At 42.6% G+C, this 19656-nt stretch overlaps 1 protein-coding gene across 2 annotated transcripts in view; it reads left to right on the top strand.

Moving 5' to 3' along the window:
• AMOTL1 (angiomotin like 1) overlaps positions 1 to 14362 on the top strand; it is a 311572-nt gene extending 297210 nt beyond the window's left edge. For both annotated transcript variants that reach the window (XM_086935303.1, XM_086935302.1), the window contains 2 exons: positions 3108 to 3380; positions 11633 to 14362. In XM_086935303.1, the coding sequence (XP_086791429.1) occupies positions 3108 to 3380; positions 11633 to 11739 (380 nt within the window). In that variant the 3' untranslated portion in view covers positions 11740 to 14362. The remainder of the gene's footprint in view (positions 1 to 3107; positions 3381 to 11632) is intronic.
• Positions 14363 to 19656: the final 5294 nt, after the last annotated feature.

Here is a 19656-nt window from a genome sequence, read left to right as displayed (position 1 = left end):
ATGATGTGTGCTTTTATTTTCTAATCTATCTAGCGCACCGTCAATACCTTCGGATAATTGTAAGTGGAGGACACTACCAGTTCAAGGTGTTCCCCTTTCGAGTCGCGCACCTCCAAGAGTGTTTACAAAGTGCTTAATGGTGCTATTACTGCACCTGCGCTGAAACCCCATGCACGTCTTCCCAAACAACCGACTCATCAAGGGCAGCTGCCGATGGTAATGCCTAGCACACAGTCAAACGGTAGTGTCTCTATTTTACTGCCTAGAGTTCATCGGCAGTGTGAAGATATTGCCTTTATTTAATCCCTGCAGATTTAGCCATTCCTTGTCCCAGTCCTTTCTATGGTGACAGCCAAAGGACACCCAACCCAAAAGAGAGTGATGGCATGCCAACAGTTGCTGCCTCTTTTTTAGATACAGTATTCCATTACTTTTGAAATCTGATGAAACTGTGGGTGATGAAGGCTTCATTCATAGCAAATGCATCATACACCCACATGCACCCACTGCAAAAATGGCTCTCAAAGCAGACCTTCACTCCCGTCCACATGTGACCATAACCACAGATGCCTCTCTTCTAGGATGGGGCGCTAACCTCTGTGACCTGTCTGTCCAAGGCACCAGGACCCTTCACCATGTTGTATCATCTACCTGGACCTCCAAGCACATCAGAATAACATTGACAGCATTCCTCCCACTCTTGCAAGGGAAAACAATACTAATAAAGAGAGAAACTAATGACAGTCATGTTCTACAACTAGAAGCTGGGAAGTACCAACTCCCCCCAGCTTTCTGTGCTGGCGCAGGAAATTTGGTACTGGGCAACCCGCAACAACATTCAAGTGCTGGCACATCATTTACTAGTTGTGGCTAGCAACTTTGCAGACCTCCTTGAAGGATGCATCAAAAAGTTGGAATTCCTCCCAGAAGTGCTTCACAAGTACTTCCAAATGTGGACAACTCCAACTATAGACCTGTTCTCCACTCCAGAAAATGCAAAAAGGCTAAACATCATTTTGTGTCTTACCTTCTGCACTTAAACAAGGCAGGCCGTGCTCACACTTCTATACCTTTACACCTAACTGCAGTGGTGGCATAACTTCAAAGCAGACAACACTATTTAAACTACCAGTCATTAAAGTCTTATTTGTGTGCATCAACAGTATAATTTCTCCAGACACCCTGGCACCTGCCTTGAACCTCAATGTGGCCCTCACACTATTCATAGGTTCTCCCTTTGAACCTATACACTCATGTCAATTACAGTTCTTGTGTTGGAAGGTGACTGTCTTAATCAAACTTACCTCCCATATTAGTGAGTTTCTGGCTCTTACCATCCAAGTATTGTTTATTTTAGTTCACAAAGACAAGGGGGTTCTTCATACCAACCTTTCATTTCTTCATAAGGTTGTTTCACCTTGCCACATGAACCAGACTGTTAATGTACCTGTCTTTTTTCCACATCCAGAGTCTGTAGCTAAAGGGGTTATCCAAACTCTGGATATCAAGAGAGCCCTTATGTATTACATTGATAGAACTAACTCCCTGTATAAAGTTTATTCAGCTTTTTATAGCTTTCACAAAACCCCACAGGGGCCGTGCCATTCCAAAAGCTGGCATTGCCAGCTGGATATTTAAGAGCTTCTAGACTTGCTATGCCAAGGCTAAGCAGACACTCCCCATATCACCTAAAGTCAACTAAACACACCAAAAGCCACAACCCAAGTCTTTTTATTAATATCCTTTGAGCAGGTCTCTGCACGGACATTACTTGGTTAATGGCTCACTCCTTCACCAAGCATTACTGCACTGTGTGGATGTGCTTTCACGTCAGCAGGCTTTAGTTGGTCAAGCTTCATAAGAATGCTCTTCTCACAGATGCATCTTTGACTCACTAACTACAGGTTTGGAGAGGGACTGCTTAATAGTCTATGCAGAGCATGTGTATCTACAGCTGCTCATACTGCGAACTGAAAATGTAACTTAGCCTGTACACATTTGTTCATTGTGTGTGTGGTGCAGTAGAGTCAAATGCATCTCACCTTCTCTCTGGAAGCCGAATATGATCACAGATGTTTCTGTGTCATTCTTTACTTCTATAACTATGCACAGCACTCTGTTTTCGACACTGCACTCCACGTACGTTACTCACCTGCAACGCGGCGAACACTCTTAGGTGGAGCCAGGGTGCTGGTGCAGTCTGGAAGAATGGTAGAGTCACAACAGGTGTTGTGGCTCACAGTTCATCTAAGGGAAAAAAGTTGCACTCATCAGCTTTCACATATTATTAAATCTCAGAAGCGGTTGGCGCTTGATTCATCCGTTTTAAAAGAATGAAACGTGAGCTGGCTTGTTGGGGCATACTTTTTCTTAAACTCCTCTTTTGGGAAATTTGCCAGCGTTGAAGTAACACAGGTAGATCTTGCAGACAAGGGCAAAGAAAGAATAATTACTTATTCCTACATCTAGACAGTGCATGTCCCAGTCTCCTATACAAATGTGCATTTGAATAGTTTATTGTAAGCAAAATGTTTACGTTTGTACATGGCCACAATATTTACAGCACAACTCTTTGAGCGAATTCAAATTTCATATTTGTGGCTTGATTTTGTAACTGTGAGCCTCATTGTATCGCCAGGGCTTACTTATGTTCAGCTCAGGTTTAGGATTATTACTCCACAAGACCGTATAATCTACTCTGAGCCTGTGCAATTCTGCTGTGTTAACTCTTGATAACTAACTATATGAATTGCTGTACAAAATGTGTGTCTTTGTTTTCCCCCCACTAGGTTTGCTTTTGGGAAAGGACTCTAATGAACAATCATCGCTAGTTTATTGTAAGCAAAATGTTTACGTTTGTACATGGCCACAATATTTACAGCACAACTCTTTGAGCGAATTCAAATTTCATATTTGTGGCTTGATTTTGTAACTGTGAGCCTCATTGTATCGCCAGGGCTTACTTATGTTCAGCTCAGGTTTAGGATTATTACTCCACAAGACCGTATAATCTACTCTGAGCCTGTGCAATTCTGCTGTGTTAACTCTTGATAACTAACTATATGAATTGCTGTACAAAATGTGTGTCTTTGTTTTCCCCCCACTAGGTTTGCTTTTGGGAAAGGACTCTAATGAACAATCATCGCTGACAGCACTGTCACTGCCCTCCTCTTTCTTACCACCAGCAACTTCATCAATTACTATGAGCCCATGCCATGTCAAAACAGGCAGCAAAGATAGCAGCACACAGACAGACAAGAAAAGTGACCCTTTCTGGCCAAACAGTGCATCCTTTCCAGGTAGAGGAAGGCTGACCACCACCCCTTCAAGCAGCCCCATTTTGAGGCACACGACCAACAAAGGTAGTGGAGAAAAGCTTGGTGAGTATCCCTTCAAAAGTATCGTCATTTCAAGGTCTTGGCAGGAGTATATTTGTTTCCGGGGTGGGAATGGGATAGGAACAGCTCTCAAATTGGTGAGGCTGTAAGAGAAGAGGTTTACTACAGGAATATTATTTTCTCTGTGGAGAACCCAATGAAAACAAAATATGAAAAGTGTTAATCCAGTTGTGAGACATTTTTGCAACCATAAATATACAGTATACACAATTGACCACACATAAATGCCTTTGCATTAGCGTAAATGGGAATTCTCATTGGTTTTCCGGGAGTACATTTTGCATCCTGACTAGCTTCCTCGTCATATTTCACCAGAATTTCAAAACCCTACACCTAAACCATCAGCCCAAAAATTTGCATATAAACTTCCACAATCTTCTGCGCACATATCAGTGTTATCACAGCATACCAGGTGATGCATGATTGTATATTTTCTTTGGACCAGAGGTGAGCAGGTAGTGTTTGTTGATTGCTTTCAAAACATTATTCGGTTCATATAATATAAACCATAAAAGTATCACAGCAATACAAAATAAAATTCAATAAAAAGCATCCATTACATAATACATATTCAAAGAATAAAGCACAAAGTGACACCAAAACAGTAAAAACTGTTATAATAAAAATCTGAATATTTTGGTATCGACTAACTTTGAATCACAGGATTAGATCCTCAGACACTTAGGCTAATTCAATACATCCCCAAATGTGTCAGTGAATCTCGAATCCGAGCCACTTTGGGAAGGAACATAGCAACCCAATACCAAACTGTTGCATTACTTAAGTTATACAAGAGCTTAACAGCCTCCAGATGGTGGATAATCTTTCCCTGAAAAAGGGGCTTTCAGATTGAATTTCCTTGGAGTTAGATAAAACCTGCATAAAAGTGCAATGTGCTGGGTTGATTGCTCTGGCCGATTATCACAGGGGTATTTCTGAGTGATGGTCCCCACCCTGCTTCCCTTGGGAATGCAGTTTCACAATGGAATATAAGAAGATGAAAGCATGTTAGCATATACCTATGGTACGTATTGTGAATTAGCGTGAAGTATATCTTGCAACCAAACGACCCACTAATAATTAATAAAGGTCTGTCTGGGCCCTTTTCTCATGACAAACCTTAATTGCCGTCTTTGTTAATTCGCAAAGCCATTCTTTAATACATGCAGAAGTACTCCTGCAGTACTACTGCACATACTCTTGAATGTCTTTGTGAATGACCTCAAAATATATAACCAGCATTAAAAATGCAATAGGTCTCGCCTTTCATTAAGTGAAAGCCATTTGCTTTGCTATAACTTAATCAAAGGCGAGACCTATTGTATTTTCAATGCTTGTTATTCTTCTCTCTTCCACAGGCCCGTTAGATCGCCGCCATTTTGGTAGGTTGGAGGTCTAGATGCTTGGTCTGCAGTTAGTATACTGCATGTAAGTGACTGCACAGCACAGATGAGCAAGGCAAGTCCATCTGAGCCGATCTGCATCCAGATCGTGGCCAGCGCCAGCCCCCCTGCTCGTTTCATGGGGGTTCTGGGATGGATAAGTGGTTGTCATTTTAGGTGTTGTGATTTAGCACATGCATTAAATGTAGTGTATTTATTTTTCATGCAGTTCTTTCTGATTTATTTTTAGTACCCCTGACGAAGAACTTTAACAGTTCGAAATGCATTGGGTTGTTTTAACAATGCCGGCTCAATGGAATGTTGAAAGCACGTGTCTTGGTTTAAGCTTGTATGGCAGCAAAAGACATTTGAAAATGCGAAATAAAACATTAGAAGTTATCATTGCTGTCTCCAGAGTGATTATAAGAAGGATGGATAAAATATTGATTAATAATGTCGATTACTACAGATTACTCTGGATTATTTGGTCAAAAGTGGTGAACTTGGTATACTTCAAGAGGAGAGTATCCTCACTATAGCAGTGCAACAGCAGGGGGCGCAAAGGTCACCCGCTTTGGCAATATCTTAGATATGCTGTGAGGGACATTCACAGCGCTGTGATGCACACATGTATTTGGCAATTTCAGTAAAAAGTAAAAATTTAATTAAAAGAAGAGAAGGTGTGCACTCCCTATTTCAGATTCACTTGATTTCTCAGAATGGCATTTCACTATAACAGGGAGGAACTGTTGTTGATTTTTACTTGCTGCAGGTGACATTTTGCGCACCATGTACCCCTTCATTCCCTTCCCTTCCCCCTCTCCCTCTCATCGACCTGGTGTCACACACAAACACCGCCTGTCGCACCACCAGCACCTTGGCACTAGAGTAATCGAGCTACAGCCGCGGGTGAGTCAGACTGTTTGGGGGAGGTGCCGAGAACTTTGTGCTCAGAGGCCGGTCACTGCTATAATGTGTAACTGACCTGTTAACACAAACAGACCCCCTGCTACCCAATTTTATGCACTATCTGCAGAGGGGGCACAAACTGTTTTTAGCCCAGGGTGCTATCCGAGCAAGGGCTGGCTCTGGGGCTGCTAGAAATATAACCCATTTTTTACAAAGACGTTTGCTGTAGAATGTGGGGCCGAGTTGGAGAAGGGTGGAAGGTACAAAAACAGCAATTTTTGCTGAATCGCCTAGCTTTTACCACATCATTTTGTACAAGTGAAATTCCACTGTGAACAAAAGTCACATTTTATCAAAACAATAAAAATTTTGTATTTAAATTGTTGACAATTCTTATAGACCATTCACAATCACGCTATTCTACTCACGTCAAAATCTTTAGGATTCTTTAGGTTCACGTAAGGTTTTGTAACAAAAGATGAATTTCCAATTAGAGGCACCATTTGATCTTGTTGGCAATTACTCCAGATAAGTATGTCAGAAAACCTTTTCATTACATCATACCCTCATATTCTTCATAAAAAGTCTGCTTGTCCCGCCAATATAAAACATTTTAGAAGCACAGCTCCAATTCAGCTTTTACCATAAAACAATTATTTCCTTGAGACATATTCACAAACATGTGCAAAGAAATACTCCTCGTCTTATTATTATTATTAATATTATTATTATTAAACTCATTTTTAAGGAGCACAAATCATCCCCCAGGGGATCTCTCGGCGCCTGAGAAAGAGACCTTAGTTGTCTTCCTGGTTGGTAGCGTTCGATCTTCTTAGCCAAATATGACGGACCCAACACATGCAGCGACTTGAAGACCTTGCAAAGCAGTTTAAAAATAGCACGCTTTCTTATGGGCAGCCAATGCAAACGTTGCAGTAGGGGGAGGGGTTCGCGCTGGTTTGTCCAATGCCAGGCGAGCTGCTTTATTCTGTACCACCTGGAGTTTGGCCAACAAATCCTCCCTCACACCCACCAGCATAGAATTACCATAGTCCAGGCGACTCATCAAAAATGCCTCTATCAGGGTTCTTCTTGCCGTCATAGGGATCCAAGGAAAGATCTTTCTAAGCGACCTCAAGGTCCCATAGCAGGTACCTGCTAGAGTTTTGACTTGCTCTTCCATTAAAAGACTGTTATCCATTTTGATCCCTAGGTTCTTTGCCCATCTCCTAAGGACAGGGGGTTTCCCTAATTCTGTTGGCCACCAGTCGGTGCTCCACAGTTCTACTGCCTTCCCATATAACAGGATCTCCGTCTTAGAGGAGTTCAACTGTAAAAAATTGTCTCTCATCCATTTGGCGATGGCCGTCATACAGCTGATAAATTTGGCCTTCGTTTCGGCTGGATTGTCCCCAATGTGTGCTATCAGCTGTGTGTCGTCAGCATAAGAGATCGTTTCAAACCCATCATTTCTGACGAAACTGGCCAAGGGGGCAACGTAGATGTTAAACAACGTTGGGCTCAGAATAGAGCCCTGGGGCACCCCCTTGTCCACAGCTGTGATAGGAGACACAAATGAGTCCATCTGGACAGCTTGAGTTCTCTCAGACAGGTAACTCTGCATCCAATCCCATGCCGATCCTCTGACACCAAACTCTCTAAACCTACAAAGCAGGATAGTATGAGAGATGGTGTCAAAGGCTGCTGACAAATCCAGCAGCACCAGCATGTTCGGAGAGTCCCTGTCTAGTGTCATCCTGAGCGAGTCTAAGAGGGCCGTCTCAGTACTGTGCGAGGCCCGATACCCCGACTGAGACGGATCCAGGATGTTGTTCTTTTCCAAATAGCTGGCCAACTGTCGATTTATTATTGTTTCCAGAATCTTAGAGCAACACGGAAGGAGGGATATCTGACTTTAATTCTGTAGGTCTCTAGGGTCTGCTGTTGCCTTTTTCAATAGAGGTTTCAAGCGGGCTCTCTTCCATATACGTGGGAAAGTTGCAGTTTCAAGTGAGATATTACATATCTCTGCCAATGAATCAGCAATGACCGGTGTTAACTCCGACAAAACTGCTCGGTGTGCTGGGTCTAAAACCGATCCAGATTTTACCTGGGCCAAAAGCGCACTGACCTGCTCGCTGGTGATACTAGAAAAATGATCTAAAGCCGGAGAACAAGAACTTAATTGGCCAAAGACTCCCTCATAATCTCTCACTTCTGAGTCAAAAGCATAGTAGATTAGATCAATTTTATTGATAAAATGCGTCGCAAGGTTATTACACAGCTCCTGCGTTGCTGATGGGAGTGGGTTGTTCGCCCTGGGATTTGTGAACTCCTTTAACAAAGAGCTCACGCGAGGAGTCCTTGGCTCCTTCAATATGTGCCCCGAAGTGTGTTCTTCTAGCAGTGTTAACTTTACTAAGATATGTTCTATGAGCCTCACGGTAACTCCTCTCGTCGAGTTCGGACTTAGACTTTCTCCATTTCCTTTCTTTTTTCCTTCACAAGGCTTTTTCTTTCTTAAGAATGTCGGAGTACCAGGGGGCAGGGGCTGCCCTGGTCTGTAATTTGACCAGCTTCCGCGGTGCGATAGTCGAGGGCCTCTATAAGGGAGGCCTCGAAAGAATCTAACGCCTGGTCACAGTCGTTTGCTAACTTAAGTGAAGGCGGGGTATAGACCTTGCTGAAGGCAGAGGCTGTAACATTTTTCCAGCTTCTGCGAAGTTCTTTCTGAGGTTGTAAGATTCCTCTATTTTTAGGATGGACCCATGCAAAGTTCAAACTCGCATGGTCCGTCCAGCCCACGTTTTGAGGAGATTCAACTAATAATTCGGGAATATTAGAGAAGATATTATCCGGAGTGTGACCAGCCCGGTGGGTCGTGCTATTTACTCTGGGGAAAAAGCTCCAGGGATTCCATAGCCGCGATCAGGCTGGCCGAGTCCACATTAGTGCACTTCTCTAGATGGTGATTGAAATCCCCCATGAGTAACAATCTATCCGTTGATAATATAAAAGGGGCCTGCCTTTCAGATAGTTCTATGCAAAAATCTCTTATTTCCTCCTGGTGGATAGTACACTAAAGCTCCTGTCCATTCAGTCCTGTGACCATGCTGCAGTTTAAAGATCAGCAGCTCTATGTTAGAATTAGAGACAGAATCTAAGCTCTTAATATGGAAAGGGTGGCGCGTGGCAATTGCCAGCCCTCCTCCTCTCTTTCCCAGTCTATCTACCCGTACTACTGTGTAGTCTGCTGGAAAGGCAATTGCTAATGCTGGCGTAGCGTCATTATTCAGCCAAGTTTCACTAAAAAGACAAATATCAGGTTTGGTCTCATCCAGCATATCCCAAATCTCTGCCACATGTCTAGGAATAGATCTAACATTAAGATACAACCCCTTGAAGGATGTGGCTAGATCGCCTACCTCAATGATCCAGTACACTCTCTTGCCCCTGCGGGACCTCCCCTACTGATGGCCAAAGGGATGCCGAACCTAGAATTCATAGAGGTCATAGACCAACTGCATATCGGGCATCTCCAGTCTTGGGGGATTTCACTTTCATTAGGGGGCACATCTCCTCCCCAGACAGGGCTCCGAACGCTTCCATCGCAACAGGCATTCTCTTGAATAACATACCCTGAGCGTAGAGTCTGTATGGTGATATTCTGGCAGCATTTCCTGGCAGCCGTCAGCGGCCAGGCGCGGACGGGCGCAGACGGGCTTGCCTTAGGCACGCCTGCGGTGTGCCCGCTGCGCGCGTCTTCTGCGGCAGTACTCCAGCTTGGTGAAGACTGTTAAAAAGATCAATTTTTCGGCGGTGTAGAGGGGGATGTTAGGGCGAATTTTGTGTATGTTCAGCAGTTGGTGATTACCAGCTGCTGTTGTGCATGTTATGAAAGACTGAAGGTACTTAGTGTTGAAAACTATGCCAAGGTTTCTAGGTGATGGTGTCTGGGTGAGAGTGGTAGTAGGGATTCCCAAAGTGTTGTTTGAGAGATGGTGGTACAGTTTTAGCAGGGATATATGTTTTTTTCTTTGAGCAAGAGTAAGCAGTAAGAGAGCAGTGACCAGCAGCGATTCCTCCATTAGGGCGTAGGAGTGTCTCTACCCCACCCCCAAGCCCCAACCACACCCACACCCCCACCCCCCACCCTGTCCGCTGCCAGTGGAGAAAGCGTGATAACTGAAATGGTAATTCAGGGATTTTATTACCATTTTATTTTTTAGTGCAGCCAGCCCGAGCCGGGGGGGGGGGGGGCTTTGGGGGAGGCATTGCTCCAGTTTGGGAGTAGTGGTGGCTGCTGCTCCAGTTTAAACCACTTTGGCTGGCTGTCTTGCAATGTGCGTCTTGAAATGCACATTTTAAACCTCTCCAATCTTAGCTGTTTTAGACAGTTTGGTGGAGAGCAGGCACAAGGCCCTATTGCCTGAGGGTGTATAGAGGAAGCCTGCTCCAACTAATCCTGGCACTTCTCTAATGCTGGGTAATATTTTCAGCAGCATCAGAATTGGTTAAGGGAAGTGGCTCTGGGACTCTTCTCTGTCTTGTAGAATCAGAGGAACCGAAGAGTGATACGAGGTAGCGGTAAGTATGCGTTTTTCTTTTAAAATAAAGTCTGCTTTCGTACCCACTTACAGGCTGTGTGAGATGCTCCTGCGGCCTTGGCGTCAGCCTCAACTCCAGAGCTCTCAATCGTGGCCCATTGTAAACATTGTTTATAATGGACCACGACTGCGAGCTTTGCTGGTTTCTCACAGTGCCTGTAAGTGGGTCAAAATATTTGTGCCACTGTTTTAAAAGGGAAGCGGACGCTACTGGCAGAGAGCCATGGAGAACCAGCTGACTGGAGCAATTGGAGATGCGATGTTTAAGCACAGGGGTAAAAGCTGGAGAGAGGAGATGAATTACATGTCATGTGTCTGGAGATGGTACGAGAAACCCAAGGAGGAAATAATGCCACCAAGAGATTTGGTATATAGAGTTAAGAGTAGGAAGGTTTGGACTGAGCCCTTTGGGACACCAACTTATAATGGAATTGGTAGTGAAAGAAGTGATCAGCATCATGCGACCGATAGTTCGATCTGAAAGATTCGAGGAGAGCCCGCAGAGTGCGTTGTCAGGAATACCAACAGTGACACGGGTAGATTAGGGGTGACGTGATCAACGGTATCGAATGCAGCCGAGAAGTCAGTTAAGAGTATGAAGATAGAAGAAAGATTGTTATGGAAGTGGATTATATAAGCCACAAGAGAGAGTGCTGTTGAAGTGCAGTGGTGGCTAGAAAACCTGATTGATTGTAGGGGATTATATAAGTTTTGATAGGTGAGAAACAGGGTCCAGCTATTGTTGGACATTAGAGCAGAACAGAGCACTTGGCAAGAGACCTAAGGATTTGACAATCTGGAGCCTGAAGGAGTCAGGCGGTGCAGAAGAGAGACCATTGGATTTCAGTACAATGATCAGTTCTGCACTATTGGTGGGCTGTAGCACCCATTTGTGGGGTTACAGAAGGGAAGCAGGAAGAGGGAGGCAGGTGGATGAGTAGTTCTGACGACTACAATTGAAAGTTCCTAGGTGCCACAAAGAAATAATTGAAAAAAAAAAAAAAAACGTCACCAGGCTTGAACACACAACTATAGAAGTCCTTGTATTTTATTGAAAACACAACATTCATAGATGGATGTCATTTTTGGGGTTTAGCTCTTAAGTGGCAAAGAAAGTAGCCTGCTACCATCTCCCCCACCCCCTCCCCCCGCCCCCACCCCCACCCCCACCCACATACACACCGACCCCAAATTTAGAAGCAAGAACACATCTTAATTTAAGGTAATACAGTTGGAGTAGGTGGGTCGATTTCTGGAAACTCTTAATGATCATATAGTGTTCAGTACAAATGTTTTCTCCAGTCTCACTCACTTGCATTTTTTTCTGTTTATATAGAGAACTGTGGCAGCCTTGGAAGGCTACAAGACAGCAAAGGCAGAGTAAGTAATTCGGGGCACAAGTCGGACTTCTCCGATGGAGACATGATGGAGGTTCTTATTTAGTGAACTGTGATCCAGTGCCTCCCAGTGTACTCTGCAAACATTTGAAAGCCATTGAGCCTCTTTCTGCAGCTGTGTTCACAGAAGATGAATCCTATCGATGGACAGAGAAAGTTAGTGATTTGGAAAGATTAAGCCACAAAGGGGCTTAGGAAGAGATGACGCCACAAGGTGACGTGAGAAGTGACTAAGCCACAAGATGGCTTTGAATGTGCAACAAAGACAACTGATGGTGGCTGCACTCTGGGTGCAGCAAAGGCTTGTTGGTAGCCATTGAAACAATGCGAAAGAGACATTGATGACCGGGGATACTCAAATGAACTGTTTGAAGCTGCGTCTGACTAGTTCCTGTCCCATGTGTTTTCACAGTTTGGGTGCTGCCAAGCCAAAGTTCGTAAATTAAATAAATAAGAGTATTCTTTTTATAAGATGTTTTCGACGTTTTGAAAATGGTGTGCCGGGTTCTTAGTGCACAGTTGTTAAGTTATAAACCTTTTGTACATGCACACATTCCTCTGCTTCCGTGAATGAAGCCCTGACCGTGTACGATGTGAAATTGTATTACAATGGTGTATTCCATTTTGTATAAAGAAAGCCACAAAGGCTTTGTGATGCATAAAGGGACAAGCATTGTCCATCGTTCTGAGGTCGAGATGTGACATGGGTGGTGTTATTGGTGTGCGAAAGCAGTAGGATATGTGAACCATATGTTTAGTAAACACCCAGATTTCTGGCAAATGGAAACCACAGAGCCATAGGTCTAGGCAATGGTTGTGTGTGGGGGGTTGGGGTGACCGCGTGTGTGCGCGAGTGCCTGTGTGTGTGCACCTGTGCCTGTGTGTGTGCGCCTGTGCCTGTGTGTGAGCGCCTGTGCCTGTGTGTGAGCGCCTGTGCCTGTGTGTGAGCGCGTGCGTGCTCAGGTACTAGGAGGATTGCTATTAGTGTTATGCAGTGCTTAATTTGTAAATTATTAAGTGCACCTGCACAAAGTTTTACTTCTAAGCCCGTCGCAAAATGCTGGCATTGCCCACTGCTTAGGTTGGCCTCTGTTGATTCCATCTCATGCCTTTCTTCCTGCACCCCACCCTCCCTTTTTCGTTGTCTTCCTCTTGCAGTTTCTTTCCATCTCTGCTTTTTCCTTTAATGACTGTTTTCCTATCTTTATCTTCTTCTGTCAATCTCTCCTCTCTGCCTTTCGCTCTCTCTCTCTTGGTCAAAGTCTGAAGATCATAAAATACGTTTTTCTCTTTAAATGAGTACCGGTGCCCACCACCTGCAAACACCGGCACTTCTTAAGCACTGGTGCAATGATGTTTGGTGTAACATAAATGACACTATGGACCTTTGCTGTCACACATTGCAGCATATATGTATGCCGCAATGTGTTTATTGCTAGCCTTGAAATTTTGTGTGGTGTGCAATTTCCCATTGTGTGGCAAAACAAACTCTTGTGGTGCTATTTCAAATCATAAATAAATGCGTCTGTAGGGAGAGATAGGCTTCTTTCCTAAATAATATGACAATCTAAAAGCCAGCATAATGTACCATGACAAGGAGGAAGCTATGCCTATGTTTGTGGGACCCTGGCCGTGTGGGAAGAAATATAGAGTTTGAAGAAACAAAGTCTTTCCAACACAATGAAGAAAAAATACAGTAATTCATCACTGTACTTGCACGTTTGTAACAGGAACCTGTGCTAAATCAGGGCTGTCCAGCTTGGGTCCATGCCACATTTTTAGGATATATCCATGTTAGGTAAATTTATGTAAAACAAATTTAAATGTAACTGATTTACATGCTCAGCGGCTAACTGAAAAAGGTGCCATGGATCTTGCTCTCTGGACTTCTGTTGGACACACCTGTTCTGAATGACATATGTCCATGTGTCTGTCTCCAGACAAGCCAAATGGCAGGAAGTATCAGCGGGTGCAATAACTAAGCAGAGGATAAGGCATGTTTCTGATGAATGGATGAAAGAACTCTACTGCCATAACCCACGGGTCTGATGGACAGGAGCAAAATGAACCTTGACCTCGTAGACAACTTTTTGGTACATCTTATTGTGTGCAGCAAAAATGTTTTGTGGTATTTCTATATTGTTATGACTTCATTGTGAAAAAACATCTATATTTAAAAGGTGAGAATTTGATGTTTGAGGTACAAATAAGAAACATTTAGATGTGGTTATTTTAGATACAAAAATTATTTACAGACTATAAAAAAAATGTTTTTATGCAGTGTCCAATGACGTCTGAAAATGAAATGACAATTCCAAATGAAAAAGTGTTCGAGAACTGGTGACATTGTGATGTTCCCATGGCGAAATATAATCGGTGTAATGATCTCAGGCACAAAAAAGAGAATACCAAGAAATATTTATCAGTGAAATATAAAGAAATATTCCCATTTCATACTAGAGTTGTGGACATCCATCCATATATTTTAATAAGGGGAATGGTATTTCAAAGACATAAATGATGAATTATTTAAAAGATGTATATTATTGACAGAATGTGTTTTCGTCACCTCTAGCTTGATGTGCATTACTTTTGTTTTGCATCATCGGATCCAATTCATATACGAGTTCTACACTTCACGTTTGAAGTAAACTTTATATTTTACTCCATTGGTTCGTTTTTCTTTCCTGTTCATATTTATGAGAGAAAGTATTTGTTGTACTGTCGAGCTGTGTGTGATAGTTTGATAGTCAGAATGTATAAAGAACGGCACACACACCAAAGACCTACTGGATGCTCTGCAGCGGCCAGGAGAGATCGTTGTGGTAAGTTGCTCAGCACATCAAGGAGGAAGAGGATATGTTGCCATGGGCAACTGATACACCGACTCAGCAGCACTCTGTTAGCTTGTTCATTTCATGGAGGTTTCACTTGTCTGAAGAGGAGAGTTCTTTTGCAATGTTGATGAAAGTCACAGATACATGGGATGAAATGAAATGGGTGCAAGAAAATGTATCATAAGCTGAACAGAATGGTTGGATAAAGGCAGGTTGCGAGTAAAATGTAAATTATATTTGGATGACAGTAGATGGGAGACCCCTCTTACTGGATGGCTTGTTGTTTCCAATCACACAATACTACAATGGATACACGCTATTGGGGAGAGACACCATGGTGAGACTTTTTTGACAGAATTGGTATAAGCCGAGATTCAGAATGCTAGCAGAAGAGGTTTGCCATTGGTGTAGACTTTGTCAATAATGAAACGTAGGGAAGCAGACACATCACTCTAACACACTTAGGGAGATCAGGCGACCCATTCAACAGGATGTAGATGGATTTTATCGAGATGCCTGTCCATAACAAGCTGAGATAAATCCTAGTGATATGTGTGTCTACTCAAGATGGGTGGAAGCCTACCCAACTAGACAAGTCGCCTTACTGGTGCAAAGTTGTTGTTGCGTGAACTGAAACCCAGATTCGGCAGACCGATTTCTCTTCAGTCAGACAGAGGAACATAATTTAACAATGAAGTTCTGAAAATGATCTACACAGCCTTACAGATTGAGCAAGGATTATATTGCAGTTACAGACCAAAAGCCTCTGGTATTGTTGAACAAATGAACTATACGATCAAGTCTAGATTGTCTAAAGTCTGTGCATCTACCTCTCTAAAATGGCCTGATGCTTTACCATTGGTGCAGATGGGTATTCGGAGTACACCTTTCAGGAATTCTGGGTTATCCCCACGAGCTCTTAATAGACAGGGCAATGAGATTACCCGCCGTTCCTCCAAATGCTCTCTTAAATATTACTGACCATATTATTTTGGATTACTGTAAAGGACTGGCTGATGTAGTCCATTCTGTCTTTCATCAAGTCTCAGCTGCCACACAAGATCCACATCAAGAACAGGCCCACAACCTCAATGCTGGTGGGTGGGTCGTGATCAAGAAGCATGTTCAGAAGACTTGCCTTGACCCCCGTTTTGGAAAGGCCCCTTCCAGGTGATCCTCACTACACATACAGCTGTTAAGTGTGCTGGAATCCCGAACTGGAATCATGCCTCGCACACCAAAAGAGTAAGCAATCCATAAGAAGTGCCTTTGGTCTTTGATCCTGAGCGAAGAGCATTGGTGGTTTTCCACCACCAGTCAAGAGACCGCCTAGACCAGCAACACTGTTGCCAGTTCAACAGCGCAAGGATGAGAGGAGTGAAGATTAATTGACAGAAGATCAAGTGCAAGTACCTCAAATAACAGAGTGCCTTGGTTATCTCTAGATAGAAGAGAAGCTGAGATTAAATCACTGGGAGAAAGTGCCTGTGATGTGATCCAGGTAAAGGAACCAGCACTGGAATAAGGAGGGTAAATCCACAAGCAGAGTTGCCACAAAGCTATGAAAACAAGAATCAGAGGAGAAGTTCTTCAATAGCTGGGATACCAGAAATAATACCAGAAGAGGCTTAGTCTAGTGATGAAAATAGCCTAAACCCGAATCAGCAAAACCTAAGGTCGCAAATATTCAGCACCTGACTGGTCGTACTTTGTGAGCACTGTTTCAAATGCCACTTTGGAAGATTTGTGCAACGTAAACCTTGAACTATTTGAACCTTTTTGAAAGGTTACAACTGACCCAGGACCACCTCACAATCAGGAAACACCTCAAGACCTGGCTCTTCGAGCATTAGCGGCACCCACCCAGCGCCTTGAGACCCTCACGGGTGAGTAGCACGCTCTACCAATGTACTGATTGTTTGATTGAAAGAAAGAAACCAACGGAAAATAGTTGGAAAAAACTTTGGAGACTGAACAGAAGAAGAAAGAGACTTGAACCGTGTCTATTAGAGATTTTTTATTTTACTTCTTGATTTTACAGAAGACTAACTTAGGCTCGAGCTGAAAGTTACAGAAAAGTAGAGACAACATTTTCAAAGAACACGGAGTAGTGTTAAGGATTGTCTAGTGAGAAGCTTAACTGGACAAAGAAAAGCTGTTTACTAAACCTTTCTACAAGCTATTTGACTAAGAGCTTTGAACTGACTCAGAGAATGCGTTGCATTAGAATAAATGTAAATTAATTATGGGTTACATTTTCGTGATAATACTTTCCAGTGTACCATTAATAGAAATCATGAATTTACACTCATCAGCAAAAGTAATGGATACAGCTTGATACTATTCATTTCCTCACAGACCCATAGATTATATAAATGCTCATAAAGACAATTTAATCTATTTAATGCGACCTATTGGCTTATATAATGCCTTTAGAAGAAAGATACACTGACATGACACATACTGCTGACAAAAAGAGTGATGTCCTAGAGAATTCTTGTAGAAAAGAGGAAAATGAATTTAGAAAGAAGATGGTTTATCCTAAACTGAAACTTGACAGCAAACACAAAGGGAAGATTTGTGTGTATAAAAGATGGACACCTAAAAGAACTAGACATGTATGGACTAGTAGCTGTGAACACACTTTCAAATTGACAGGTGGATCTTGGCTAATCCTGCAGGGAAACGAGAATGTTATTCCAGGGGTTTATTATATTTGTGGACAGAATGCTTCCTTTTTTGCCAGCTGAATGGTAAGGGAGCTGCTATTTAGGCATATTAATAAAAAAAATGTATGCTGTAAAAAGCATAGATGCACTAACACTAATACCCGCACATAGGCAGAAATGCAATACAGGAAGTGGATTAGTAAGAGACATATATGGAGCAGTCATTCCATTTTAAATGGCGTAAATATTAATACATTCTCAACAGTTATCGACCAAGTGGTAAAACCGAGGCAGACAGGTAACAAAGGGGGCCCTACAGGATCCTCTTGTGCCTCTGCACCATGGAGTGCATGCAAGGGGGGCACAACAACCCCCTGTGTGCATGCACCCCAGTTTCTGCACGGCATGTACTTACGGCGTTCAGGAACTCTTTTTGGTGTTCCCATTGCGGTGCCCATTTTTAGAGCATTGCCCTGTGAACATAAAAAAAAAGCATGCCAGACATGAGAAGCACTAGTGATCTGGTGGGTGGCACGACCACGGGTTTGCCAATTCAGCAGTGGGGCACACCCTGCGCCGCAGCGCCAAACTCTTAATCAGTCCCGTAATCTTCAAAATAAAACGGAGATCATAAACGCAAAGAAGATTAAACAACAAAGGCATCATTACAGTAAACATTGATTTAATTACCATTTAGTTATAGGAATCGCTATTTTGTCAGGGTGTATTTTTTAGAAGCCTCGCCTGGATCCTGCAAAACCTGGGAACTTCAGGTCTATTTCATTTCTTCCTTTGTCCATGAAAGATTTGTTCACCGCCAACTCTCAATGTTTGTTGAGACAAGGGATCTACTGCATAGAACCCAGTTTGATTTCCCCGCTCTGTACAGTACAAAATGTGCTCTTTCTGCTGGCTTTTGATTCTATGTGCCAGATTCTGTACAGGGGTGACAAGGCAACCTTATTGCTGCTGGATCTGAGCGCAGCCTTTGACACCGTGTCCCACAACCTTCTTTTGGAGCAGTTGTTCATTCAATTCAAAGTACTTTTCTATATTTTAACCATTTCCCTATTTGGTCAAATGGATTTCTGGTAACAAAAAGTAATTATATGCATTTTATTGTTATATTACTACCCACTAAAAATGACACCTTGAAACGTTAATGCAGGAGTCCAAAAAGATGAATATTGGGCTCAACAATCAAGGTATTGTAAAATACTTCCACAATGTTATACATTATTTTTAGGAAAATATATATATTCCTAAAACATCACCTGAAACCTTCATCCGAATTAGTGCTTTATATGAGCTGCAGAATTAATTTTCAATATTCAAGCCAAATTCAATAGCATCTAATTTATCAGTGCTCCAAACCTCCCTGGTGCAGAGAGTTCTGGATTTAGCTCCCCCTCTTCTATTGCCTGGAACATGCTCAATACCCCAAACCTTGATGTTTTAAGCCATATCATGAACAGCATTGAAATGTTCGGCACTGGATGAATTTCCGTCCTTGTTTTTAATTGATCTTACATGTTCTTGCACAACATTCTAACTGTGGAGCCTGTGTTAAACTTATCACGAATGCATTAAAATAAATAAATACAAAATGTTGTTTTTCAATTTATAAATGAGTTCATCCTATATTCCTTTGAAGAACTTTGAAGCACGGAAAACCTGAATTCCATTTGGAACGTATTTACTGCAAATACAATGTTGAGATCAGTAACGCCCTTCCTGTTCATTTGGCAGCCACATTTTCTGTTTTTCCTTGTTTTTATATTTTATGGTGTCACTTGGACTTCACATCACCTGCAAAGTTCTTGCTTTACACTAAGTGATCAACGGATAGTTGCCAATAAACTGATTCATAGCCCTATCATTTTTCAAAATATTCCAATGTATTTTAAAAATTCTTGCTATCTTCCTATGTTCACTGTTGAAAGTAGTTATGAACCTTACTCTTTCAACAGATTCTCTTTTCGGTCTACGCTGTCTTTCAACATGGTGTGTGTGAGTGATTTGATATTTTGCATACCTGTGTCTTGAGACTTGATTTAGTTGGATACATGCTTCTGTTTGCCAATTTGCTGATCATGAAGTCTGCTGGTGCCCTTCTGATTGCTGGTCTCTGCTATCAGTACCACCATATCAGGGCTTATTATTCTTGACACCTGCTCCTCTACGGGTGTCAGTTCCTGCTGGTTGTATGAACCACCGCATGCTTCCACACAAGCCACAAGTTCTGTGCAAGCTTCTCCTTTGTGCTATGTTTACAATCAGGCCACCTCTCCTTACACTCCTCCACAGTCCTGCATGATGGTGCAGCTGTACTGACCATATCAAGGATATAAGTCCAATAAGACAAATACCAAAACAAAACACACGCATTCTGCACCCTCTGTGTATATCAACTTGCACCATCATGTATAGCTTTGAACAACAATTCCAAACCGTAAA

Source organism: Lissotriton vulgaris, chromosome 8 (genome assembly GCF_964263255.1).
Source record: "Lissotriton vulgaris chromosome 8, aLisVul1.2, whole genome shotgun sequence".
Classification (NCBI taxonomy): Eukaryota; Metazoa; Chordata; class Amphibia; order Caudata; family Salamandridae; genus Lissotriton; species Lissotriton vulgaris.
The sequence above is the reverse complement of the archived record's forward strand: the minus strand, read 5'-3'. Positions and strand labels throughout refer to the sequence as shown.